This window comes from Notolabrus celidotus, chromosome 14 (genome assembly GCF_009762535.1).
Source record: "Notolabrus celidotus isolate fNotCel1 chromosome 14, fNotCel1.pri, whole genome shotgun sequence".
NCBI lineage: Eukaryota > Metazoa > Chordata > Actinopteri > Labriformes > Labridae > Notolabrus > Notolabrus celidotus.
Window position 1 is genome coordinate 20,654,346 of NC_048285.1, and position 27,183 is coordinate 20,681,528.

Sequence of the window (27,183 nt, forward strand, 5' to 3'; positions counted from 1 at the left end):
TTACAAAAAATTGCACTCACAGCGACTCTGTCCCGAGGATCATGGGCACTTTTTCACCGGAGTGGTTGCTACGGAAACACAGACGGAAGTGATGGTTGGCACCAGGTTGGCGCGAGCTCAGCATGCTGGCGGTGCTTCTGACCGGTGACAGGTTGAGATCCTCCGGCTGGCAGGAGCCCACCCAAATCTGGTCCCTCAGAGCGTAGTCGATCACATTGTAGCTCTCGTCACTGAAAGAAAGGGAAACAGAAGCTTAAATAAGATTTTGATGACATGTATGATCATCATGAAGTTCGACTCCTGATGTACAGGCACACTTTAGGCAGGTTGTAAGTAAAAAACAGATGTGTATTCAGCTGGTTTTCGAGCCTCATAAGCATTAAAGCTAAAAAATCCAGTCAACACTGGGGCTTGTTTCATGTTACTTCAGTTTTTCCACCCCTGAGAGGCCATAGAAGCGTACTTAATAAAACTCACCTGGATTAATAAATCAGATGTCACATTAAGTCTCAGATTATGTGCCAGTCAAAGGTCCACACATTCAGCTGTCTACATATGCTTACACTAAATCAGCTGACCCCTGTTTTCTATAGTCCATGCATGCCCACATTTCCCATGTGTACTTTTACCTGAGCACGACTCCGTGTCTAGCACAGAGTAAGTTAAAAACATCTGGAGTTGATTATGTAACACGGTACCCCTAATGCAGTGTTGAACCTGCAGAAAAAAAAAAGATTTGTGTGTATGTGTGTTTTCACAGCGCTCTGAAAAACATGAGCTTTAGTCCAGACCACATGTGTTTTATCAACCTAAGACTGAAACAGCAGCCAAGCTGAGAAGCTACTGGACAGGAGCTAGCATCTTGCAAGCCAGCGTGTCCATGAGTATGCGATTTCTACACAGAAACACACACACACACAGATGGGGACCAAGGTAACTGTTAAACACACAGCAGTCAGTGTATCTGTCTCAGTCTTTCATTTCCACACACAAGCTCTGAACTCAGAGGTCGTGACTTGTTGGAGAATCCACAGTCACGGTTGGGAGGCTCCCAACAAGGTTCAACTGTTACCCATTGGCCCTCATTGTCAACCAATCATTTAGGTTAAAGGCGGTTACAACAACCACTTAGACCTCTGGGAAAGGGAGAAAGAAAATAAAGGGAGAGATCCGATAGGGGTGTGGGTAGGAAATGAAGTAAAGACTAGATCCGACCACAGCTGCTACAGCCAACGGTAACCACAAGCTACTCTCCGTGCCATGTTAACCAGACTGACCAGAAGCTTAACAGACGAGGACAATAACACCAACATACTAATATTATTAAAGACTTCATGAAAAGTCATACCATATTTTTGTCTATTATGAAACTGATGAAGCTTAGAGGCCAGGAGATGAGATTTGGTGCCCAAGAAGACTGAGAACAGAGGGTCTGCTAGTGTAGCAAAGTGTATCAATGTTAAACCAAAAGTTGACATTTAAATTAAACAAATGAGAAAAGAAAGAAGATATTAATTACTGCTTTAGAAGCTTGAGCCGGTGAAATTTGCGCCAAGCTAGCTGTGTAGCTTTATCACGTCTCCTGCTAAGCTTGCTAACTGTTTGCTCGCCCTAGCTTCATACTCAACCAAATTAACTCTCCTGAAATCACTAAAAATAATGCAAAAAAATAAATAAACTGAAAGTTTGGGTGAGCCAATTTCAACCAAGTTGTCTAATATAATGCATTTGCTAAGTTTCCTAACTGTTTGCTAGCCCTAGCTTAGTGAACACATCTAAAATTGGACACACAGCCATGAGAGTATCTTCTCTCTTATCTTTCAACAAAAAAGCAACTATTTACCAAACTGTCAAACTACTTTTCACAAACTCTTCTAGTTTATGCCTCTGTTTTCAAAAACTAAAAAAAAATCTTTAGATTTACCAGAGTGTATTTCTGTCAAAAGAATCTGGAGAAATATAAATCCATCTGTCTTTTCAAATTGACCATACTAAATTATTAAACAATCATTCTATTTACTATGCAAAATGTAAAAAATATGTATTTTTTCAAATAGGCTGTAGCAAATAATACATGGAATAAGCAGTTTAAATAGGTCCTGAGGGACTCCTACATAAATCCTTAAATGCACGATGAAATCACCAGAACTTCTATTGAAAAATGACCTAATACACAGTTATGGATGAAATAAAAGAATAGTGCGGTATAATCATTTTTGAGCAAACTCTCAGAGGTTTAAAACTGCTGAAGCAATAGCTTCAGCTCTTTAAAAATCAATAATAATGAATTATACATTTATTTACTAATGAGTTAGCCTTAATTTGATTTGTAAACACCTTAAAATATCACCAAGTTTCACCTACAAACATGTCAGATCTTCATAAAAAAAACAAAATCCTAATGATAATCATTGAAGAAAATCTATCAATAATCTTTTTCTTTTGTTTTCTTTTGTAAGATAAGAATCTCTTGATGTGATTCTAGGGTCGTCAGCGTTTTGCCTCCTGGCAGCCCTTCAGGTGAAATGCTTGTAATTCCATGTCCATGACACTGGGGAATGGTATGGTGGTATGGGTGTGTCATGGCATGTTTGTGGGCTGAGTTTTCTCATGTGTGGGATTGAGTGGGATATTACTAAACAGAAAAATGAAGGTGTGAAATTGTTGTCATATCCTATGTCAAAATGTGGTAAGATGTAAAATACTGAAATGATGAATGAGAAATAAATCCAATCTAGAGATTTAGATCTACAGATATGAAAACACAGGCCTGCTGGAATGAAAATCACTCCGTTAGTTAGAGCTAGCACAAGTATCTTCCACACGCACGTCATCACTACTGTGCCAGCTGCCGTCTTCCAGTGAACAACCAGTTCTTTAACACACACGCAGAATAACACAAATCCCCTGAGAGATGTTGAGATAAGACTCCAAGTGAGAGCATGGAGATGTACACGCACACAGACACATACACAAACACATACAGAGCCAAGTGTTCTGATGAAAGTAGGAGTGTTGAGACTATGGCATAGTTAAACAAACAGAGAAAGGAAAACACTCAAATAGAAAGTGTGGGATTATAGACTTGCACTCATGCACACAAAAAATAAAGAAAGGTTATGACAAAAGAAAAGAAAGGACAGAAGGAGAAAACCACGAGAACAATGAGTAATGGAAACTTCCATAATACCTAATGTTTAGTGATGCCCGGCATCACAAAAGAAAAAGGCGGGAAGTGAATTTGAGAGAGGAGCCAGATGGTTTGGACTCAGTGTTATGTAAGTGTTCCTGCGAGCCAGAGTGCAATAGATCAGCATTTCCCCGCTGCGTGATAATAGCCCAGTCTGACACAGGGATGGATTCTAATACTTCTAATGTGCTTCCAGCTCAAAGTTGATTAAAAAAGCAGACCTGTTTCACTAACAAGACTATTACTAAAAACTACATCTTCTCTAATAGAACTCACAAGATGAGGGACTTCCGGTGACGTCATGGGTGAAGCAGCACCTTAACTCTCCTGCTGCGGGATAGCCCCTTTAAAAAAACAGCCAAAAACTTACATAAATTAAAAGAATTTTTGCGAAGAGCTTAAATTAAGAACACGTTATGTCTGCGCCGAAGAAAGATACTGAGAAGAAATCCAGACCGAACAGAAAAGACGAAAAACGAGACTCGCCGCTACCAGGTGACATGTGCACGGACGACAACATGGCGGCCGTGCTAACAGAGTTACGAAACCTACGTAAAGAACACACAGAAGCCTCTCAAGATGCGAAAGCTACCCTCTCTAGAGTTGAGTCCTCTCTTACTGATGTTTTGGAACGCACATCAAAATTGGAACAGCAGATGTCGGAGGTCGAGCAGAGAGTGAGTGATGCAGAGGATAAGGGATTCAGAAGCGACAGAGCTATCCGTTATCTGCTCCATAGAGAAGCGAAACTGGCGGCCAAGTGCGAGGATCTGGAGTCGAGAGCTCGGCGAAACAATCTACGGATTTATGGAGTTAAAGAAGGAGAGGAGGGCAATAATATGGTTGACTTCATAACCAACCTGATCCGCACTTCACTCAAGCTGCCGGAGGACCTAGATCTGAGTGTGGAAAGAGCACATCGCTCATTGACTATGAAACCGAAAGATTCTGCCCCTCCAAGATCCATTATTGTCAGGTTTTCAGACTACAGGATCAGAGAAACAGTACTTCAACAGGCCTGGAAAAACCGAGGGATAACATACCAAGGACAGAAGGTGTTTTTTGACCAGGATTATACGGCGGACGTACAGAAGAAACGCAAGCAGGTGCGGGAGGTAATAAAGCAACTTAAAGAAAAAGGAGTGAAAGCCCAATCGCCGTTCCCCGCCCAGCTAAAAATCCATCTGGATTCTGGAGTGCAAATTTTCCACACTCTCGCGGACGCAGCCTCCGCTCTTGAAGAGATGGGGATTCACGTTAAGCCAGACGACAGGGAGACTCTCCAGAGGGAGCTGCTGCGCGACAAATGGGTCACGGCACCGAACGCGGACAGAGCAGGTTCTTCAACACTGACCAACGCGGATATAAGGACTCTTATTCAAGGTGAATGATGATGTGTATCGAACAGTTTGGAGATTTAAGTCTGTCAATATGCACGTTATAAATCCATATTGCATCAGAAGTTGAAGGAGGAGGAAGAAAAGAAAAAAAAAAGAAAATAGGGCTGGTTCATAAAATTAGTAATAGAATGAATAATCAATACAGGGGCTTAACCCCAGATGGTTAGGGGTGATTTAGTTTTAGGTTACTTTATTTTAGCTAGCAGGCAACCGCATTTACAGCAACTTGGCTGATAGGTAGTTGCAGTAGCACTTAGTGCATTCCCCGGAGAGATTAGTCACAACTCTCCGTCTTTGTAGAGGCTGATTAATACTGTTTGTATAGTCAGCTGGGTATTTGGAAGTCAGCTGTTTTTTTTGTTGTTGTTTTTTTTTTTTCATATATGGAAGTATGTTCGTTCAGCTATGTTTAAAGCTTGTTCCTGTTTTAACCGATATGCAGCCGTGTTTCTCTCAGACATTGTATGTATCTACTGCTCAGATATGGAGGCCTGGTCTGTACACAAAGTTAAAGATCAGTGTGTCTCAGTTATGCGTGCATGAATAATCTGATTATAACCACCTATAATGTCCATGGACTGAATCATCCTATTAAAAGGAAAAAGATATATAGTCAACTAAGGAAATTGAAATGTTCATTAGCCCTGCTGCAGGAAACCCATCTGTCGGAAGGAGAACACAAAAAATTACAAAGAGAATGGGTCGGTCAGGTGTATAGTGCTTCCTACGGAAAAAAACGAGGAGTAGCAACCCTAATCAGTAAAACATTGTCCTTTTCTTTAGAAAAAAATATTCAAGATAAGCTGGGGAGGTATGTCTTAGTGGTGGGCACACTGGGGGAGGTGGAGATCTCTATTCTAAATGTATATGCTCCAAATGAATATGATTACTTTTTCTTTAAGGAAATTGCAAACATTATTGCCAATAATGCTAAGGGCATGATATTGATTGGGGGAGATTTTAACACCGTGCAAGATGGAAGCATAGATAGGAGTCCGGTAGAGGGAGGACCCCGGTCAAATAAAACCAAAGCACTTTTGAATATGATTTCAGAATTGGGCTTGATTGATCCATGGAGGGTTAAAAATCCTTCAGGGAAGGATTTTAGCTTTTTCTCTAATGTCCATCAAAGTTATTCCAGGATTGACTTCTTCTGTCTCTCACAGCAACACTTACATAAAGTAGTAGATTGCCACATTGAACCAATAACACTGAGTGATCATGCCCCTGTCATACTGAGTATAGACCTAGGTAAAGAGAACTTTTTTAGATACTGGAGATTAAATGTGTCCTTGCTTACTAAGGCAACAGTAGTAGAAGAGATAAGACAATCATTAAAAGAATATTTTGAGACAAATGACAATGAGGAAGTGACTCCGTCAATCCTCTGGGGTGGAGCCAAAACAGTTATTAGGGGGAAAATAATACAGATCTCTTCCACACAAAAGAAAATAAGACTGGCTGAACAAACAAAGTTAGAGAATAAAATAAAACGATTGGAAATGGAGCATAAAAGCACAAGATCTAATAATACCTTGCTTGAATTGAAAGAAACTAGAAAAGCGTTGGATAGGCATCTTACATATAAAGCAGAAGGAGCGTTGAGATTTTCTAATCAGAGATATTATGAAATGGGTAACAGGGCTAGTCGCCTATTAGCATTCCAGCTCCGCAAAGCTCAGGCCAGTCGTGTTGTCCAGAAAATTATACATCCGGTGATAAATAAGACAGTATCTCGACCAAAAGAAATAGCAGAAGCCTTTGCGTCATTTTACAAAAACCTATATGAGGAACCTGGGCCTGAAGGAATAGCTAAAGATTCTGCAGCCTTTCTTGCTAGCTTAAATATGCCCTCACTGTCAGAAGATGAAGCAGTACATATGGTTTCTGAGATAACAGAAACAGAAATCAGAGAAGCCATAAAAAAATTGAAAAATAACAAATCCCCAGGGGCAGATGGACTTCCCGGAGAGTTTTATAAGTGCTTCATTGACGACCTAGCTCCAATACTAACCAGAGTTTTTAATTATACCCTCTCTAAAAATGACCCCCCTGATTCCTGGTCAGAGGCCATCATATCCGTTATTCACAAGGACGGCAAAGATCCAAAATGCTGTGAAGGGTACAGACCTATTAGCCTGCTGTGTAATGATCAAAAGCTGCTGACTGGTATACTGGCAAAAAGAATACAGAAAATTATAACAAAATTAATTAACCCTGACCAGTCCGGTTTTATCCCTGGCAGACAAGGAACTAATAATATAAGAAGGACCCTTAACATTATAACATGTGCAAAAAAAAAATTACAGAATTCTATGTTAATCAGTTTTGACGCACAGAAAGCATTTGATACAGTGAATTGGCAATTTTTGTACAGAACCTTATCTTCTATGGGATTCCACCAAAAATTTGTAGATTGGATCAAGATCATATACAAAGACCCCAAATCACGTGTTAGAGTAAACGGATGCTGTTCAGATTTCTTCCACCTTGAAAGAGGGGTCCGACAAGGGGACTGCCTTAGTCCATTACTTTTTGCAATAAATATTGAACCTCTTGCAAGTTTAATTAGACAAAACAAGAACATTAAGGGTATAAATGATGCAAATCAAACAGAACACAAAATTTCACTTTACGCAGACGACGTACTTACATATATTAGTGACCCACTTAATTCAGTTCCTGCATTGATAGGAAGTCTAAAAGAATATGGAAACTTTTCAGGATATCAAATAAACCAATCAAAGTCAGAGGCGATGATGCTAGTGGGGCAATGGCCTGCAGAGCTGACAGGGAAATTTAAATTTCGATGGTCAAACAATGGGTTCAGGTACCTAGGAATAATTATTACTCCTGAGAAATCACAACTATTCAAGACTAATTATGGAAAATTGCTGAGTGAAATAAAGAATGATCTAGATAGATGGGGAGTCCTCCCTCTATCCTTAATAGGACGAGTAGAAACGATACGAATGAATATATTGCCAAGGCTACTCTTTCTTTTCCAATCATTGCCCATAGAAATACCCACTTCTACATTTAAAATAATGAATAAATGGCTATCTAGATTTATTTGGCAAAATAAAAGACCCAGAATTAGATTAAAAATAATTAAATGTTCAAAAGAAAATGGAGGCCTGAACTTGCCTAACTTAGAAAAATATTATTGGGCTGCCCAACTTAAATCTATGACTGCATGGTTGGCTCAAGATAGGGATACTTTATGGGTGGATATGGAACAGAGTGATTGCCCGAAAATTCACTTAGACACAGTCCCATTCATGAGAAGAAATGTATGGAAAAAGAATAAATTAGATAACCAATGGGCTAAAACCACCTTAAACATATGGTCAAAGGTAAGAAAAAAGTTACGCCTTCCAATGTCCATATCTAGAGCAATCAAGATTGCACACAATACAGACTTCCTACCATGCACAACAGACACAGGGTTCCAAAGCTGGGAGGGGAAGGGTCTAATTATTGTAGGTCAGTTATTTGAAGGAGGAGATCTGATGTCCTTTGAACAACTCCAACATAAATACAACCTTTCAACCCATGACTTCTTTCGATATCTCCAAATAAGGCATTATTTACAGAAACATGATGAATGGGAAAAATTATGTGCTTTACCTTCTACATTAGAACATTTTTTTATGTTAACAATTAAAGGAACTGTTAAAAAGAAGGTTATTTCACATCTATACAAAATATTACAAGAAGAATCAGAAGATAGTAGTTTGGATACAAAAAGAAAATGGGAATTGGAGATGAATACAATAATTTCAGATGAAGATTGGGAAACATCCTGCAGAGTGGGACATGGAGCAACAGGTAGCCCCATCTGGAGGGAATTTGACTGGAAAATTAGGATGAGGTTTTTTGATACCCCTCTGGTGACCTCCAAATTTTGTGGATCCTCGGATGGGTGCTGGAGGGGCTGTGGCCTGGTCGGAGACCATACACATATATTCTGGGACTGTCCAAAACTAAAAACATATTGGAAAGGTATTCAACTTGAAATTAAGAACTGTCTGGGTTTAGAACTGCCATTTGAACCCTCCTGCTTCCTACTGGGAATATTACCAGAGGATGAGGAGTACAGTGGCCATGCAGCTTTACTGAGGGTCCTGCTTTTAGTTGCAAAGAAAATTATCACAATTTCCTGGTTAAGGCCGCAGCCCCCCACAGTCACACATTGGAAGAACAAGTTGAAGGACATTTTTTATATGGAGAGTATAACTGCAAGATTACAGTTAAAAACTGATCTTTTCCAGATAAGGTGGGCGCCTGTTGCTTCATTTCTTTTTGGCTAATTCTCTGATGGGCTGATTTGGGGTATACAGAATTATTATTATTTTCTTTGAAGTTTACTGTGAAGATTTCTTTTTGTTATTATTGTTGTTATTGTTGTTGTTGTTATTATTATTATTATTATTGTCCTAATTACTATTTATACAATTATTTATATTGTTGTTATTATTACTATTATCAATATTTTTTAATTTTGTGTTAATTATTACAATCTTAATATTATTATTATTTTGTATGTTTGTATTCACTTATTTTTTAATTGTGTACTATCTATTTATTCATGTCTTTACTTCCTGACTATGGACTAGGTGTTTTCAAAAATCTTGTTTATATCTGTTTTGTCTCTGAGTCTGATCGCTGCATTGTTGCTTTGTGATGTTGGCTGAGTCTAATAAAAACGTTCAAAAAAAAAGAACTCACAAGATGATACTGACCAAAAGTTTAAAAAAGCCTGATATATCCTACTTAGTTTGTTGTGTTTGTACATGATCATTATCAGGTTCAACTTGGGCCGATAAAAAGAAGATAAGAGGGAAGCTGGTTGAGGCTCAGAGGTTAAAGCCTGCACCCCATGAACAGAGACTACAGTCATCAAAGCAGCAGCCCCGGGTTCAACTCCCACCATTGGCCATTTAACGCATGCCAATCCCCACTCTCTCATCTCTGCTTCTAAGTCTATCCACTGTCCTGTCCTCTCAATAAAGACATGAAAGCCCCCATAAATTGAGAACAAGAAAACAAGGCTGGACGCTCAATAAATGACATAAAAAGTTTCAAAAGCACACCGTTTCAAAGCAACTAATATTCCTGTTGGTCAAACATACATTTAAATTCCAACAAAATGATCAGTGGAAAGTAGGGGTGCAACGGATCAAAAAACTCTTCGGATCGGATCACGGTTTTGAGTCACGGATCGGATCATTTTTCGGAGCAGCAAAAAAAAAAAAAAAAAAGACAAATATAACTTTGTCCTCCATTTATTTTGTAAAACACTTGTAAACTTTTGCCCATTAAATAAAAACAACCATCAACTCAAAATTTACTGTGGGCCCAGTCCTGCCTCATTCACTGCATTTCATGGCATGGCAAGTGAAGGGGCAGAGGAACTTCAAAAGTTTCACTCCATTCTTCTTTCATTTGCCGATTTTCACCGTCCACTTTTCTTTGAGATGCAAACTGTGAACACACCGTTTTCATGCATTCTAGGGTCCTACAGCTGGCAGAGTGCCAATATGCGAACTTCCATAAAAGAAAGTGAAAGTTAAAAATTGCACTCGCAGTATTGGATTAATGACCCAGTAACAGCCTGTCTGCGTATCGTTGACATGGAGACAAGGCCCGGTAAACACACGGTGACACGACCAAAACACAGAGTGAAGGAATAATAGTTCGGGGGCCACAAATAGGCGGCCGGATGTGGCCCGCGGGCCACGTATTGGCGGCCTCTGGTCTAGTGGGTGCGCGACAGAATTTCATAACGTGGCTCAAGCACATTCAGCATTCACTGTATTTCACAGGGAAACCAAAATGCTCCCATACATGTGAAGGAACAGATACAGGAGGGTTTTCAAGTTCCTCTGCTCCTTCACTTGCCATGACTACCACTGTGCTTGATGAGTGAGTGTGGATTCTACATGCGGTCATCACGTGAACACGCGCAACTTTTTTCATCAACCGATCCGTGGATCACGTCCGTGCCAATCCGGGGAGAGGCATCCGTACGGATCACGGATCAACGATGATCCGTTGCACCACTAGTGGAAAGGAAAGAAATCACTCAGTTAGAAAGTCAAAATTGAGCACAATTTATCTACCACAGCTAATCATGGGTTCACAATGTCTGCAGGCAGACAATGTCCCATTGATTTCACCAAATATGGCTACCTCTAGCAGAGCTAGCACCACCTGCCTCTGGTCCTGCTTGCAGGTTAACGTCCACATGCCTGTGCTGGTAATGCATTGCCCTGGTTGAGTGGTTATATGCCAGTTTTACGAGACACAACATACAACTTGATCTTCATACAACTAAATACTCCCAAACTGTGCCACACTACGAGATGCCATCTGTGCTTGTTTACATTTGGGTAATAGAGCAGTAGCTACTCATGAGAGCTAGAACCCCAGCTAGGGGCGGGTATTTAAAATGTCTTAAACCCACCAGTAATTCCGGTGCTGACATGCAATTGTTTAGTCGACCTAACCTGCATATCCCTGGTATTTAGTAAGGTAGTTGTCTTATCTTCTCTTTCTCACTGCTGTATTTAGTTGCCCATGCACCTATGTGATGTGTATAACCACCCTTTTTTATTAGGATAAACTGACAATTATTTTCATTGCTAATTCACCTAAAATTGTTGGGGGTTTTTTCTTGCCTACAGACTCTATTGATCATCAACAAAAATAGAGAATTCACTTAAATTCAAAGTAAAACAGTTTGGCTGTTTCCCTGACGATGATCTAGAAATAATAGACTGCAGAGTTGCTGGGTTTAGCTCAGCGGTGCAACTGCGCACCCCATGAACAGAGGCTATAGTCCGTTAAGCAACGACCCGTGTTCAAATCCAGCTGCTGCACTTTTCTACATGTCTTTTCCCACTCTCTTTCCCCTGTATCCTGCTCTATTCACAGTCCTATCTCTCAGAATAAAGACTTGAGAAAGACCAAAATGTTATCAGGCTTCTACACATATGTCCTTGTTTACTCCCACATGTTTAGAAATATAGTCCTAGAAAACTTAAGTATGCTAAGGTCACATGTATGTTTTCACTCAGCTGTGTAAGATCTATGGATGACACCTTTGACCATTTCACCCCTTCCTTCTGGTGTATATCGTATTCCTAGAAATGTAAGCTAATGATAAGTGAGTCAAAAGCTGAAAGGAAGCACATCACTGCATTGTGCAAGAAAGTGTGCACACACAGACGCACACTCTTAATGCACACACTCATCATGTCAAGCCTAAGAGCTATTAAAGCATTGTGTCTAGTGGAGTTTGTGACCCGACTGTGCCTGGCCAGCCCCCGTGCAGTCCTGGTCTGTTTTTGTTTTGATTACTGCAGATGGAGTGCAGTAGAGTAGCGTGCCACAGCAGGGCTCCAGCACTCCCCGCAGAACAGACCAATATTATAACAGCTTCTCCCATTCAAACTCGTACACACGCACAAATACACACTCTGATTCCGGAGCACTCCCTTTTCCCAAATCCTTCTTCCAAATACAAGCCTGACACCACACACTGCTGGAGTCTGCTGCCCTGGATCAGATTCCCAGAAAAATATCACAAGGAATGTGTCTTTACTTTTTTTTGGGATGGTTCTCAGGAATTCTTAAGTCTGCGAGTGGCGGTAAAATCAATTCCAGGCTCAGAGGGAAGAAATGGGAAGGGATTTTTTCGTTTTTTGGCGAAAATAAACACTATTGTAAGTGCACACCCAAACTACACACGCAAATGAAAACCACATCATTTCGAGGAAGTCCTCTTTATGGCTTACTTCATGCCGTTGCCTGAAACTAGAGGAAACAGGCGAAGGGAAAGCAGAGACACAGCCAAGGCTGACAATGAGCAGGTCTGCTTGCTCCAGATGATTCATGACATCGGGACATGTTGAAACCTCAGCAGCATTCAGAAAAACAAGCTTGGGTTCATGGTGCCAAGTCGGAGCAGGTTCAGGTAACTGCACCTGTCTGGCTGAGTACACAGCAGGTAAGGCAGGGGGCATCGTGGAAGGTCCCTGGGATTTAATAGCTTTCTAAAAATCATCCTCAACTCCACCTCAATTTCTTACTAATCTTCATCATCTTTCCAAAGTTGTTTCACTTTCATTTCAACATACAGTAACAGGCTAGTTTTCCAAGAAGAATCAAAACAAGAATATTGAGGGAACACTATAACATAACCTGCGCCCAGCCATAACTGGTAATACACTCACACCGTGCAAACCAAGGGCTTTTGGTTACACTCTCACCCTCGACATGTCAGAACAGGTGAGTTATGAGCAAAGCCTGCAAGCCTGCACGCCAAGGCCACTCTTTCATCCGCTAAATCAAACACAGAACCCCGCCTGCACCTTCCAGAGAGTGCTCTGCAAACTCACCTCTTCTTCCTGGTGACGATGAGGACGTCATTGAAGAGGAAGAAGTACACCTGCTGCCGCGACGTGCGCTTCATGAAGATGCCGTTGTCTTCTACAAAAGCTGTCAACTCTCCTCTTTTCACCATCCACCTGGAAGACGAGACCAGCGGGAAAGGCTGGAGGAAGAGAAGGATTGTATTTTAGAATGTATGCAGTGTGAAGTAATGCTTTAACAACATTTGAATGCATGTGAGAACAGCTGGCTATGCAGACTGAAAATATGTTCCCTAGACATCTGTGAATCCTAAATGTGCCAACAGCTATTTCCCACACTACTTAGACACACTTCATCCTGCCAAGCCTTGTGTTCATTATGTCTATAGAAAATCACCCAATGAGAGACGTTGTGTCCTCTTTGTATTGTGGTGTCTACATGTGTGCACATGTTAGTGCATGACTAGAAAAAGCCAGTGCTTTAGATGCAAACAAAACTAATAACTGATGACAGGTTTTTTTCTTCTTTGCAGAATGCTTGATAAGAGGATTGGAAACTGCCAGTGGCTGGCTAGCTTAGCTTAGCTTAGCTTAGTTTAGTTTAGCATGCAGACTGGAAACAAAGGAACAAAGTCTACAGTAACAGAAGTCAAACAGCTCTAGAAGGTTCTCCTTTTTTTTTTTTGCTGTCAATCAAACAAAAGTTGTGTTTCAATTCTAGCTAGCTAACAAACAGGTTTCTTCCCCAAGCTGCAGCCTCTGGTGTTGAAAAATGAAGCAAGAGTGGAGGTGCAAATAACTGCAGTTCCTGAAGTGTCCACTTGAGGCTGCCTCCAAAAGCAAAGGAAGTCCCATTAACACCCATGTTAAAAAGCTCCTTTTTGTAGAGGAAGCTATGGCCCTTGTAGCACTTTGCTGCTGTCGGGGTGAAACCTCTTATCTCCAAAACTATAACTTTTCAGAAAATTAAAAACAGTGTTCACTTACAGGATTCAGTCACAATGGAATTAAAGGAATATGGAGATACAAGGTTTCTGCATGATAGCAGCAACTAGGACACACTGTAGGATCAAGTAGCAGATCATCTGGTGCATGTGATTCTCCATTCTTTCCCCTCATTTCCTGTCTCTCTCTATCAATCTTTGTTTTATAACTCTCCATTTTGATTACATGCAGACTATGAGTTAGCTACATCTGCTTAATTTTGGGTGTGGTTTATTTGATTGACAGATGGGTGGGGGAAGCCGATGACTGGTCTAAGCTCCACCTCAATGCCTGGTTGACCAAAGGTAAGTTGGTGTCAGCATTTCCATTAGGGTGACCACTATTGTTGAGCTTCAAAATGCTTCCACTGGTCTAAACCAACTGGTGACATCACTGGGACCAAGCCCATTTCTTACAGTCAATGACTCCCTCACCTGCTTTAAGTTAGTACTCTAAGCTAAGCAAACTAGCTAGTGTGGTGGCTGCAGCTTCATATGTAAAGTAGCATATATTTGTGCTATTGAGCTCCTCAGCTAAGTCACAGGAGTACTTAACTATTGTTTTATGACTTCTTCATTTACGTGTGGTCGAAACAAACGCTATTCAGGATGTGAAACAAGTCGACATATTTGAGGCTGAATACAAACCTTGATCTTGAACTCCAGCTGAGAGTTGATGGTATACATCATCTCTATTCTCTCCATGGTGCGAGCTCCTTCATTGCACTTTCTCACCACCTGCTCCCACGCACACACATAAACAGAAACACAGCCTGTGAAGCACAATGTACAGATTCTTTCTGCTGTAAACCTTGGGTCCGTGTAAATAGTGATGGCTACCACATTATGGCTTGATCATAGTCTCCTATGTTAAAACATTGAAGTCTGAAGGTGCACATTTATGAAACACAAAGAGTTCAGAATAGGTGTATAACATGTGATTTCCACACACCTTGCTGACTGCTTGTAAAGCCTTCTTGCACTCTTCATATTGTGCTGAGTCTTTTGGTGTCTTTTGACAGATGGTCTGCAACACAAATAACCAAGATACAGATCAGTTTCACAAATCTTCAATGTAGAAAACCTCAGATACAACACAAATACAGAAAAATACATACAACTTATTGCATCTGTAAACATTGCATACTACAAAAGCCATACAAAATATTGGTCACTAGAGAAGCTGTGGGAAGGGAAAGATTTGAAACCAAACTTTCTCAGGATCCAAAAGCCTCTGAGTGTACAAGCATAAACCCCAAAGTCCCTTGGGAGACACTGACGGAAGAAGAGAAAGGGGGAGATGAAAAAAGAGCAACAGAGAGGAGAAAGAGAGAAAGGCACAGTAGGGATATAATAACGTGGTGCCAAAGGAAGCATGAAACTTAAGAAGACAAACATTAAAGAGGAAAGAGGAGAGAGTAAATCCGTTGCGGGTCAAGCAAACATCTTTGAGGTTAGAAAATGTCTCATGGAGGATTAGTTAGGTCAGTTTGAGTAAACAAGCTGTTGCATAAGAGTCAAAGTCTTGTAATTCCAAAGCTCATGCTACTGTATGTCTTCAAGTGACTCACATCCATGAGCAGAGGCAGGCGGGTGATCCTCTGCATGGGCAGGATCAGGAAGGAGATCATTGGGAGGTTCCTGCAGTCTGGGTGGCCCTCTATCCTGGTCAGCACCTCCTTAAAAGCTGGATTCTTGGACCTGCAGGAGGAGTCGTAGGGCGAGAAGAGTAAGAACATTAATGTTGGATCAAATCCATGAGAGATACGATGAGAGAATCTGTTTGTGCATGTTTGCCCGGTCACTCACACCAGCCTCTGCAGGGTCCTCTGCTGGTAGACCTCGTTGGAGCAATACGTGACAAAGGGATCAAAGTTGGACTGAGCATGCTTGCAAACAATGTCGCTGATGTCATCGATCACTATGTTCTGTTGATGTCTTTCCTCAAGTTCCTTAAAGAATCTGTACACAGGATGAATGAATGAGGGTTAGTGTGTCAAGGATTCATACCTTACATGGCAACAGCTTGAGTCAGATGCATAGAAATCATGGCTCATCCCACCCTGGGGAAAATATAGGATACAACTACTGACACAAAGTCAGGAAGGAAGGAAGGTATGCCAACACCTTTCGTCTAAAACCCTGCTGGAGGATCACAAAAGAGGAACTCCCTGCCTCTTAAAATAGACCTAGCCTACCATTAACCATAACACGGAGGCTTTTCCTCTTCCTGAGCGCCAGCAGATGGCCGGTGTAACGTCACGCCACATGGCCAGCATCAAGAGAATAAGTGTTTCGACAGGCAGGATCCAAGGTGACAAACAGGACGCTGTCGCACGGGGACAGGACATTGACCTTGACCGGTTGCCTGAGATGGAGCTTGTCTGCAAAAGCACCTATAGTGCCCGCATCCCTACTAAGCAGGGTGCTGTGTCTATCTATGGAGAACAAAGACATGACCATGTTTGTGCCTGACCCTGCACTTTTTTAAAACTCTAACCTTTCTAATAAGAGTCAGAGCGCACGGGATAGCAGAGCGCACACATGTTGACCTGCCTAGTGGCCCGTGTCCCAAAGGTGCAAGCAGGGGATTCACAGGTCAAGGCTGCACAAGTTCAGGCTGCGCTCCCTCCTGAGGCAAAACCCACTGACCCCAATAACAGCATGTTGTCATGAGGGAAGAGGTCAAGGAAGGGCAGCTAAATAAGGAAAATGAAAATCAGGGATGTGCACAAAATTAGGTTACTGGTTAAAACCAGCGAATAAAATAAAATGCAGCCTGCTGAGGTGTTAACCAGTTTCATGCAGGCAGTGTGAAATGAGGTTAAAGTAGCCTTCGTCACTCCACTGCCCAGGCTGTAAATTTAAAAGCCATTTAAAGACCATTTGGTGAGTTTAAGCTCATCGTGGCTGTCTTGTTAAAGGAATGCGTGTGCACATATGCAGAGCTTTCCTGCAACTGTTCGTGACATTTGCTCCGGGGTGTCTTGCCAGGATTGCAGCCCCCTCCTTATTTAGAAAAATGCAACCATTGCATACAGTATACCTATGACTTCAACAATCAACTTACTTCTGATTGCACAAAGTGAAATCTGCTTCTAAACATTGAAATCCTCCTCCAGCACAGCTTTATTTCAGCACATGGACCGACATGTGGACAGAATCTATAATATTTTCACTGCATTCCAAATTTGCATGCAAAAATTCCTTTGTGTGTTCAGACATGCTGCAGCCCATCTTCCTCCCCTTTCTCATTCCTATACATTGGCCACACACACACACACACACACACACACACACACACACACACACACACACACACACGAATGCAACACTTAACCCTGATCCACCAAAATATTTAGACAGGAAAGCAAATGACAGAGAGAAGACATAGGGTAGAAGAAGCTCTAAAGAAGCACAGGTTAAAAAAGATGCTTCACTTGGAAGTGATTGTCAGGTTTTGTAGTTAGCCTCTCAGAAAACAACTGCAGGGATATCTCTGCATCTGTGAGCTGCTGCTCAGTCTGTGTGTGGCGAGTGTTTCAGATGCAGGTGTGTTACTAATTGCTTTGCACTTTCAGCCCAGGGATATAAAAACCTTAACCATAACTAGAAGCTGCTTTACATAAAACCAAGCTGAGTTATGACTACTTTCTGAGGGGTTTCTAGAAAAAGTTAGCTCCCGGGTTGAACACAGCCAGAGCACTCTTTGACTTTGACTTGTTTTTGCATTTAACGAGACATTTGAATATAATACTGCTTTGGTTCAAGCCTGGTGTGATATTAACAATGGTGTATTGAGAACAACCTTTCAAACTTGTATAATTTGTTTCACAGTAGTCGCAGTAAATTTGGGAGGGGAAGTGTGAAAGTGGCTATAATAGCTGTTATCTCATAAAGAGCATGATTAATGAGCGCACTGTTAATGACACCAACATGTGTGAAGCTAACGAAGAACACATGAGGTCTGAAAATTCTCCCGTCAATCATTCATAGAAATAATGGAGTTCAGTGCAGTAATTGCTGAGGTAGCACAGTTTTCAGTTTCCACTGTTTTTTATGGGTTTCTGTGAAATACATGGTTACCTGACCATGAAAGTTATAACATAGCACACACGCATGCACCTTTAAATCCTGATGGACAGGTGAGGTTTTAGTGGTTATATTAGCACATTTGGCTTATGCATTTGTGATGCGCTTACTCCTAAAAAAAAAAAGGAGCAACTGAACATTCAGTCTGTTTGATCTCACTCAAGCAACAATGAATTTAATCTTTAACTAAACAAAATTCTTCCTTTGTTCTTCCCTGTTTTCTTACCGCGCCCTGCTTCTTCCCAAACTTTGTTTTCCGTCTGTTTTCTGTCCGCATGCAACCTAACAGACATATAGTAAACAGCTCAGTGGTGCTTACCCACAATCCCTCACACACTGAAAACAACTCTGACAGTAGCTACAACTCTAGGCTGAAGGAATGATACCACCATACAATAAACAGTTTTTACACACAAAGCGCCGTCAAACCCACTTTTAAGTGCTGTTAAATCAGAAAATGATCCAGCTCATTAACCAAAAACCACAAACCGCAACATCGCCAAACATCTCAGGAACGAATCAAAGCAGCCTAATAATACCATGCTGCGTGTAAAGACCAACTCTTGTTATGTTACACTTAACTGAACAACCATGAAAATATATTACAATGCATGTGTTATTATAGCTCTGCCAACAAAAGCTACAGCGCCCTTACTTTTTGCTCGCCTCACAGACGTCGGTGATGTTGGAGAAGAGATGGTGGTGTTCAGTCTTGGTCATGGCCTCTCTGAGCTCCGCAGAGTTCTTGAACATGCGGATCAGGATCTCTAGACTGTGGAGGTAGGAGTGCTCGGACGAAATCACCTCGAATATGGCCTGAAGGAGGGACAGACGGGTGGAAACAGGAGGAACAAAGAGAAGGAGGTAAGAGGAGAAGGGTTGAGTATTTTGATTATTCTAAATATGACATCAATTTTTTGTTCTGCGTGCTTTAGTTATCAAACCAAGGTCCTGACTCACTCCCTGCTCTATGAGGCAGTCTCTGTCATGAGCAGGCTTGACATAGCTGCACTCTACAATCATGTTAGGAATGCTATTAAACAATACCATGCGCACCTTCACACTTTCATTAGTGTGTCAATCCCTTTTGTGTTTCTAATCATGACTCGTCATTCTTTCTATGACATGAATTCAGGTTGGTATTTGTTCAAACATCTACTTCCTCCTCCCCTTTGTAGTGAACATGCTTTAAGGTTAGAACAGCCTGTGATGCATGTTTCCTGTTCTGCTCCTTTAATGTTTTTTCTTTTGGTCTGGATCTGTGTTAGCAAGGCGTACTCCCTCCCTAGTGTTTTGCATTTCTTAACTTTTTATGCAATGTACAACACAACACATAAAATAAGACTCCTACCTCTTGTCTCTTGCGCTCCTCCTGGTTCATTCGATCAGACAGTCCACTTTTTTTGACCTGCAGACAAAGAATTTGTGAAATTTGTTTCTTTAAAGTCACAAAAGATATCACAGAAAGCCACATTTGTTTCAAGTTTGGGGGCTCTTATTACAAAAGGGTGTTTAACCGATTTCCTTACACACAAACAAAGGAGCACCTAGCATACCACAGTGAATAGAGAGCTAATGGAGCTGTTGTGGAATAGAGGGAAATAAAAATATCATTTAGCAGAAAGCATGCAGCTGTAATTTTAAGCAGGTGTTAGTATTTGGCTGGTAAGATTTGCTCCATTAGACTAACACTGAAACCATGCAATCTTCTGGAATGGCCTGGGTGTGGAGTGCTATGAATAAAATCAGCCTGCAGCTCTGACAGACTGAAGGTAAGGCTGAATAAAAACACACCTGTCTTGTGTTTCACCACATTTCACCGATCTGACCTCGGGCATCTTCACATCATACGTCACTACATCACAGCGGAAAGGACTTAAACTTGAGGGGCTATCTTTCCTTACTTCCACTAGATTCATATCCTGTTTTGGTGTAGAGATACAAGGAAGTGATACTGCTCCGGGAGCAGGCTTCCTTTTCTCTAGAATCTACCCTGCAGCCTTTGGCAAACACGAAGAACAAACAAACCGGCAGCAGAGCAAACATCTCTTGACATTACTTTCACACACAGATCAACTTTACAGTTCCTCTTGCTCTCACTATTCTCTCTTAAAAAGCCTTTAACGCTCTAAATCAGGAGAAACACAGCTAACAATTCCTGGCTGGAGTGTCATATGCAGCATGCACCTGGCCGTGCCAACTAACCTTTACTCTGCAGAGTGCCTCAGGAAAGTACCAACTCGGGAAAGCCCCACCTTCTACAACTATAGGTGAAGATTCCTGGAAGTGTTCAAATTCAGGATAGCATTTGACCGAATATTTAATGTCAAGAGGCGCTGTAAGGACATTAAGATAAAGGAGGAGGTGAGAGACACTTGACTTGAATATCAGGTTCTTGACTTCACCGGAACTACCCTTCCTAAGTTTCCCATCACACCAATGTGAAAGTACCAACTCAGGAAAGCCCAACCTTCTACAACTACAGGTGATGATTCCTGGAAGTGTTCAAATTCAGGGAATAACATTTGATCAAATATTTAATGTCAAGAGGCGCTGTAAGGACATTAAGATTAAGGAGGAGGTGAGAGACACTCAACTTGAATAAGGTTCTTGACTTCACCGGAACTAACCTTCCTCAATTTCCCATCACACCAATGTTATTCCGGTTTGGAAAACAAAACTTGAAAGCTTAGGAAAAATCCCATGCCGTTACATCATGTTCTGTCTGGCCAAACACACTCACACTAACAGATGCGCAGCTGTAACACAGCTGTGGTAGAAGATATTCTGATACACTTAGTAATGTCCTAGCTAGATTCACATCAGTGTTTTGTTTTGAGAAACAAGAACAAAAAGTGAAAATTTCAGAGTGTTTTTCATTTTAAACCCAATTCCCCATTTATTAGAGACTGTGTGCTCCTCATTCTCCACACTGAACTAATCCTGATTGCGTCTTTCAGTACCCTGGCCTTGTTTTTGCTCCCACACTCTCCCTGCCTCAACAAGTAAACAAACACATGGGAATGCCTAAGTGGAAAAGTAAATTAGCTCAGTCCCTTCCCTTGTACTCCTCTATCCCTTCCTAAACTACATTACGTAATGCAGAGCCACCACACTTCTCTGTAGGGGCAACATTTTAAGCATATTTGCAGTCTGACAAGTACTAAGAGTTTGCCAACACACTGGCACAAAGCCCAGCAGTGCTTCCAAGACTTCCTGTGGGTCTGGCTGACTGTCTGCCTCCTGGCCCACCCGACTCCTGGAAGAAATGCTCCTGTACTCCCTGATAAACAAAGCGAAGGGGAAGAGGGGGGAGGCAGAAGCAGTGGGAGGATGGGTATGGACTGTGGCCAAACTGGATATGACAGCATTCTTCACAGCACTCGCATTCCAAGACGCTGCAGCCGCAGCCTGCATGTGAAATGTATGTTTTGCTTTGGACTGTAGAGTGTGAAACTGTGAGAGAGATGTAAAGAGACTGACCACACTGAGCTGGCTCCAGGAGGTGCGTATAGGTCTGTACTGCACAACAATGCCATTATCAGGTTTGGGTTCTCTGGAATCAGCATCCTCATCTGAGTCGTTATGTAAGGCCTTCTCCTGGTAGTTCTGGTACAGCTCCTCCTCTGAAACACACAGATTGTATATCAGATAAGTTTTAGTTTTAACAAAACGGAGGTTATGTTTTTAGTGAGGGGAAATGAGGCAAAGAGGACCACAACTGTAAAGGTAAAAATGTGATGAAAACAAAACATGAATGTTTCTCACCCTCGCTGTCAAACGTCCGCTGAGGTGTCAAAACTTTCTTCTTATCTAGACTCTGGAAGAGAAAAAACGTGCAACACAAATGTTATCTTTGACAAACACTGCAGGCACACTTGAAAACTTTTAATGACCTAAGTTTGTGTCCCTCTATCACCTGTCCATGACCTGTCCGTGACCTTCTCATTCACCCCCATCTAATTACAGAGCCTCTGTGTGTGTAAGTGTGTATGTGTGGGCATGGTGTCACATTACGTCATGTCTCCCAACAACCCCATTAATTGTTTCCTTGTAAGGCCCTGTCTGAGATTGTGCCACTGCTAGTTGCTGCTGCTAAGTTTGTTCAACAGTAATCGGCTTGTGTTGTAGTTTCAGAGTTTGGACTTTGCTCGACCCCAATAGTCAGAAATCCGTGTGGGAGCAATCTTTAAGCACAATCAAATAAAACCCCAGCAGATGGATTATGATTAACTGAGTCAAGTAATGTCAATATGCTCAAGGGGAGAGAACATGTTCGATGGCAAGTTTCAGAGATTACTTCTAGGGCTATTTATGTGCACTGGGATTTTCTTGGTCAAATAAATCATTGTCTTTTCACTTTCTTCTCTAAAATGTGTACAATGGAGAAAGTTAGGTATGTTCATTTATATTGTACAGTTTACGAGTAAGAGAGTCAGACGTCTATTAAAGTAAAATCCCACACTGGAGCAGTTTTGATAACAGCATTGTTCTCGCTATTGCTATCACTATCAGCCTTTGATATGTTGTAGTACAGGGTAAAGGCAAGTATCCCAGTCAACATGTAAACAAGTCCGCCTGAACACTTAATATATATATATATATATACACATTGTCAGCTGGGGTGTGTCCAAAGGGGTGGCATGAGCACCCTTTGAAATCAGAATGGCCACCTCTGGTGTCACCCAAAAATCCCAATGCACAGTTAGCAATATCACTTGCTGGAGGCGGGACTTGTGTCAAAATCCCCTATTTAGGCTACATTGCAACAGTAGCTCGTGACTTTCATTTCAATGTGGCACTTTTTTTTCTAGAACGTTAATTTTCAAAGCTTTAAGATTTATTTTCAGGAATATAATGTCCAATTAAATGTTAGCTCAAAAAAGTAGAATGTAATTATCTGTGTTTACAAAAACCTCATGCCACTACTGGATAATTAAAAACCTGAGCTAGGCCACCCCATCTAAAAAAATACAGATGCACCCCTGATTTTAGGACATTACAACCCTTTTTGACAGTCAGGAGCATTAACATCTATTTTAAAGCTCCTCTGAGGAGTTTCTTTCTGGTTATGAGAAAGAACAAATCTAGTATGCTGCCTATGTATGAGCCACAAAGCATATTAGATCATCAACATATAGACTGATAATTTCCATACCCACCCACTGCAGCAGTGTAGGTGTCAGATGAGATGATTAATGGCACACTGCATTTCAGACATTTCCTAAAATCATTTTTTTATTTTAAGTTTCTTGAGTGATCTTTTAAACAAAAATCAGAGAAGACATAATGGTTGCTGTTTTGTCTACAGCGGGCCCCAAAATCAACACAAACCAAAAGTCCTCCACAGGAGCTTTGAAGTATTGCAAACATTTACCCTTTTAACCTTCTACCTTTTAGGGACTAACAGCTTTACCCACCTTTTTCCCAGTGCTGGTGGGTGTTTCTGACCCAGGGCTAGCAGGCTTTGAAATCCTTGGGCTGGTAGCTTTTGGTGTCATCAAGCTAGTAGCTTTCAGTGTCACTGGGGTGGCTAGTTTGGGTGTCCCCGGGGTGGCTAGTTTGGGTGTCCCAGGTGTGGCTAGTTTGGGTGTGCCAGGACTTGATGACGTGCCTGTCCCAGGACTTGCAGTTCCAGGACTTGCTGGGCAGACCAGTGAAGCTGAATCAACCCCATCAAGCCCTTTGAGAGTTGGCTCAGACAACCGATGAGCCTTTGGATCCACTGATGGAACCTCCATGTCCACTCCGCTAACAACAGCTCTCCTGTAAGACGTACTCCTCAGGCCTCTTCTCAGAGCCCCTGGACTTTCATTTTCTCCATCTGCCCCCTCACCATGACCCCCTCCTGTGGAGAAGTAGCTCCCTGATTCCACCATACTTAGAGCTTTCACTGCTCGTTTTGACTGGTCCAGCAGCCCTGAAAAACCCTGGCCTTGTGACCCAGACATAGGTGTCTTGTTCTGGCGAAGATCAGATGCCAAACTCTTGGGTATGAGCTGCTGGGTGCCCATCTTCAAGGCGGCAGGGCTATGGGTGCTGAGGACGACGGAGGGGAGTGGAGAGACAGTTGGAGAAAGTGAGGGAGAGGGTGAGGTGGAGGAGAGGGAAGAAGTGGATGAGGCATGCCTGGTGTCGCGTGAGGAGGAAGGCGTAGATGGGGACTGTCTGAGGAGTGCTTGTCCTCTGTCTGCTGGGGACGGGGAACGTGGGGTCGGGGGGTCTGATGAGGTCAGAGATGAGAGGGAGGGGATGCTGGAAGTGGAGCTGTGGGAGGGGGTGGGGGTACGCTGGGCTGGAGGAGAGGGGCTGGATATGGATGACAGGGAGGATAGTTCATGGTGGTTGTAGTTGTTGTTATGAGTGTGTTGGGCAAGTACAGGAGAAGAACCATTGAGGGGAGGAACCTCTGGGGAACTGGTTCCAAATGCTATCTGGTCTTTCTGTGAGTTAAGACTGAACAGACTGGATAAGCGTTTCTGGGTATCCTGGAAACGCTTCTCAGGGAAAACTGTCAATCCATTACTACGTTTTCCTTTCTCAGAGGCTCCATTACACACTCTATTGTCCAGTGAAGAAGATTTGTTATCATCCGACCTAAATTTGGACAGCGAGAACAATCCGTTAGAGAAAGGCCCGATGCTAATGCTCCGAACAACTCGTGTTTTCTTTGATGGTTTGTGCAGAATGTGCTTCAGCACCACCGTGTTCTTGTCCCAACAGGGAGGTGCAACCACCAGTCTCTCAGCAGGTTGACTCAAGGTGAAAGAGGGCTTGTTATCCTCCACAGGGAAGTCTGTCGTCATGACCCCATTGGTGTGATAACTGAGGGGCCGTGGTTTGGGTGTGCTTGAAAGTTGGGCTGTTTTGCAATTGTCCGTGCGGCGTCTCCATAACGGGGTGATGTTTTCATTGGACAGATCTACGTCGTTCCCAAAATCCATGGTCCTAGAGTGTCGGTGTCCTCTTCACTATCACCACAGCCCTGTTGAAAGCTGATCTCTGCGGGTAAACAAAAGAAAAGAGACCTTATCAGCATCAAAGAGATAAGTGTGGTGTCCAAATTCCCATAGTTTACTCATTAACAGGGATACAGAGCAGACACTAGAAGCTAAACTTATGAAACACATGTTGAACTGTGCAAAACATCACCCAATGTGGAGAGGACAGCTGGTGATCCTTTTGTGTAAGTTCACTGAGGTGAATGCCCTTATTACAGGCACAGAGCTGAAGAGATATTGTTAGCTGTGAGCAAACGTTGGTATGTTCCAAAAAGGAAACAATGATCCACAGCAAAGTGGAATACCAAGTTTTATCACTTTAAAGAGGCCTATCTGAGATTCTGTGGGACCTATCCGTACAAGCACGGCAATTTAAACCAGGCAGTCGAAAATCATTAGAATACAGTTTCTGATTCAGCTGTGAGAGAAATGTCATGGAGTTTATAGTCTTGAGTGTTTACTTACTTCTAATGAGTCGATCTCCTGAAGAATGCGCGCATTGTACCTGCGCTTTGGGGTAAAACAAGCCGTCTCGGGATGGTGAACAAAAACAAGTGCGCTTAATCCAGCATGGTATCGAAACCAGTAGAAGTTACCGAAAGTTTGAGCTGTAGAGTAACTTGCTGCGAAGTCTGTGTCCGACTGGGAAAGCGGGAGTGTGCGCGTCTGAAGCGGCGCTCACTGAGAAGAGGAGTTTCTATGAACAGGAGGAGGGAGGAGGGAGGGGGGGACTGAACTTCTGTTCACAGGAACACTCAGGTCACACCACACACAACTACCGATCTTCCCAGGTAGACTACTACTTCTTGAAGCTGTGGTTTCAGAATGTAAGGTTTTAATTTCACAAAGATTTACATGATGAGAAAACAAACCAAGAGTAGTGTTTGTCGCACTAGTTGGCCTATAATTTCATTTTATGCTATGTGGGTTGTTCCTTAAGTGGTCTGTAAACCTAGTAAAATGAGAAAATAATTAAAAAAAAACATTAGTAGAAGTTTTGTCCGTTCCTGCACAAAAACAGCACGATTAGTTGACTATAATTTTGACCTGTTGCTGTTGTGCGCCATCGTGTGCTTTGTGGTGTTACTGCAACCAGCTGAAGTGATGAATCAGTTTGTACTTTTTATGATTTAAAAATCTCACACATTACTTGAAAATGTTCCAGAAGTTTCAAACGTATGCCAGCAGAAACGAATAAGTTGTGATGGGAATGTGGCATAACCCATTTTAAGGACTGACTGCATTACAACACGCTCGAGGTTCACTCGTGCCATCATGATCCCTCCTGTCTTATAATGTAGGCCGAATAAGACCCGTTAACATCTGCCCTGATGCAAGTTTTGAGTGACATTTGCAGATGGTCTTTTCGAGTAAACACAGGATCTGGAAGGATTTATTGTTTTTCATTCACATTCCAATAAAAATACGCGTTGTGCAACTTGCGGCTGTGGCTAATTTACGCACCACTGGAAATCTAGGATTGTGAAATATTGTGTGACAAAAGCATTTCCCCTCATTAAATCCACCCATCTAATAACCCACTTTCAATGACTCAAATTCAAGGCATGGACCAAGGGCTCACGATATGCTGTTGTAATAAAATATCTCCACCTGACCGCATAGAGGCGCAATTGCCTTGTTTCCAAGTAATCTCTGCTCATATTTAAACACAGATGGAAATCAGAAAGTTTGATATCAATTCAAAATTAAGCTTAGACTTGTGTTTTATTTTATTTTTTTATACTTATATTTTATTGTTTTTCATTTAAATCAAAACATTATAATAATAACCATGCACATACTCACACGTGCACACCTGTACATAAACAGACCATGGCAGTGGGATACATGGTTTGTTTTTTAATCAACTTGGAATGTTTCCTTCTTTAGCAGTGAGTATCACTGGTGACTATGTGAAGGGGCTTATAGGTGGTCCATTTGTTCCACTTCTTTTTTAATTCTGCATATTGTGTCCTCAAAACGTGTGAGTCTTTACATGTCATGTATATCCTCAACAATGACCAGCCAGTTTCTTAGGGTGGGAGGATCCTCTTTGCACCACTTTCTGGTGACGGCCTTCTTAGTCGCTGAAAGCAATATTTTAATGAAGTATCTGTCCTCAAACTGAACAACCTTCCC

General features: G+C 41.9%; 1 protein-coding gene across 1 annotated transcript in view; it reads right to left on the reverse strand.

Annotated features, from left to right (window-relative positions):
- LOC117824973 (rho guanine nucleotide exchange factor 26-like) overlaps window positions 1-25,873 on the reverse strand; it is a 37,500-nt gene extending 11,627 nt beyond the window's left edge. The window contains exons 1-12 of the mRNA XM_034700502.1: window positions 25,510-25,873; window positions 23,464-25,045; window positions 21,812-21,863; window positions 21,527-21,669; window positions 19,395-19,451; window positions 18,699-18,859; window positions 15,761-15,913; window positions 15,523-15,652; window positions 14,904-14,978; window positions 14,600-14,689; window positions 12,996-13,150; window positions 21-230 (exon numbers count right to left, since the gene is read on the reverse strand). Coding sequence (XP_034556393.1) covers window positions 21-230; window positions 12,996-13,150; window positions 14,600-14,689; window positions 14,904-14,978; window positions 15,523-15,652; window positions 15,761-15,913; window positions 18,699-18,859; window positions 19,395-19,451; window positions 21,527-21,669; window positions 21,812-21,863; window positions 23,464-24,987 — 2,750 coding nt within the window. The 5' untranslated portion in view covers window positions 24,988-25,045; window positions 25,510-25,873. The remainder of the gene's footprint in view (window positions 1-20; window positions 231-12,995; window positions 13,151-14,599; window positions 14,690-14,903; window positions 14,979-15,522; window positions 15,653-15,760; window positions 15,914-18,698; window positions 18,860-19,394; window positions 19,452-21,526; window positions 21,670-21,811; window positions 21,864-23,463; window positions 25,046-25,509) is intronic.
- Between the last annotated feature and the right edge of the window lie 1,310 nt (window positions 25,874-27,183).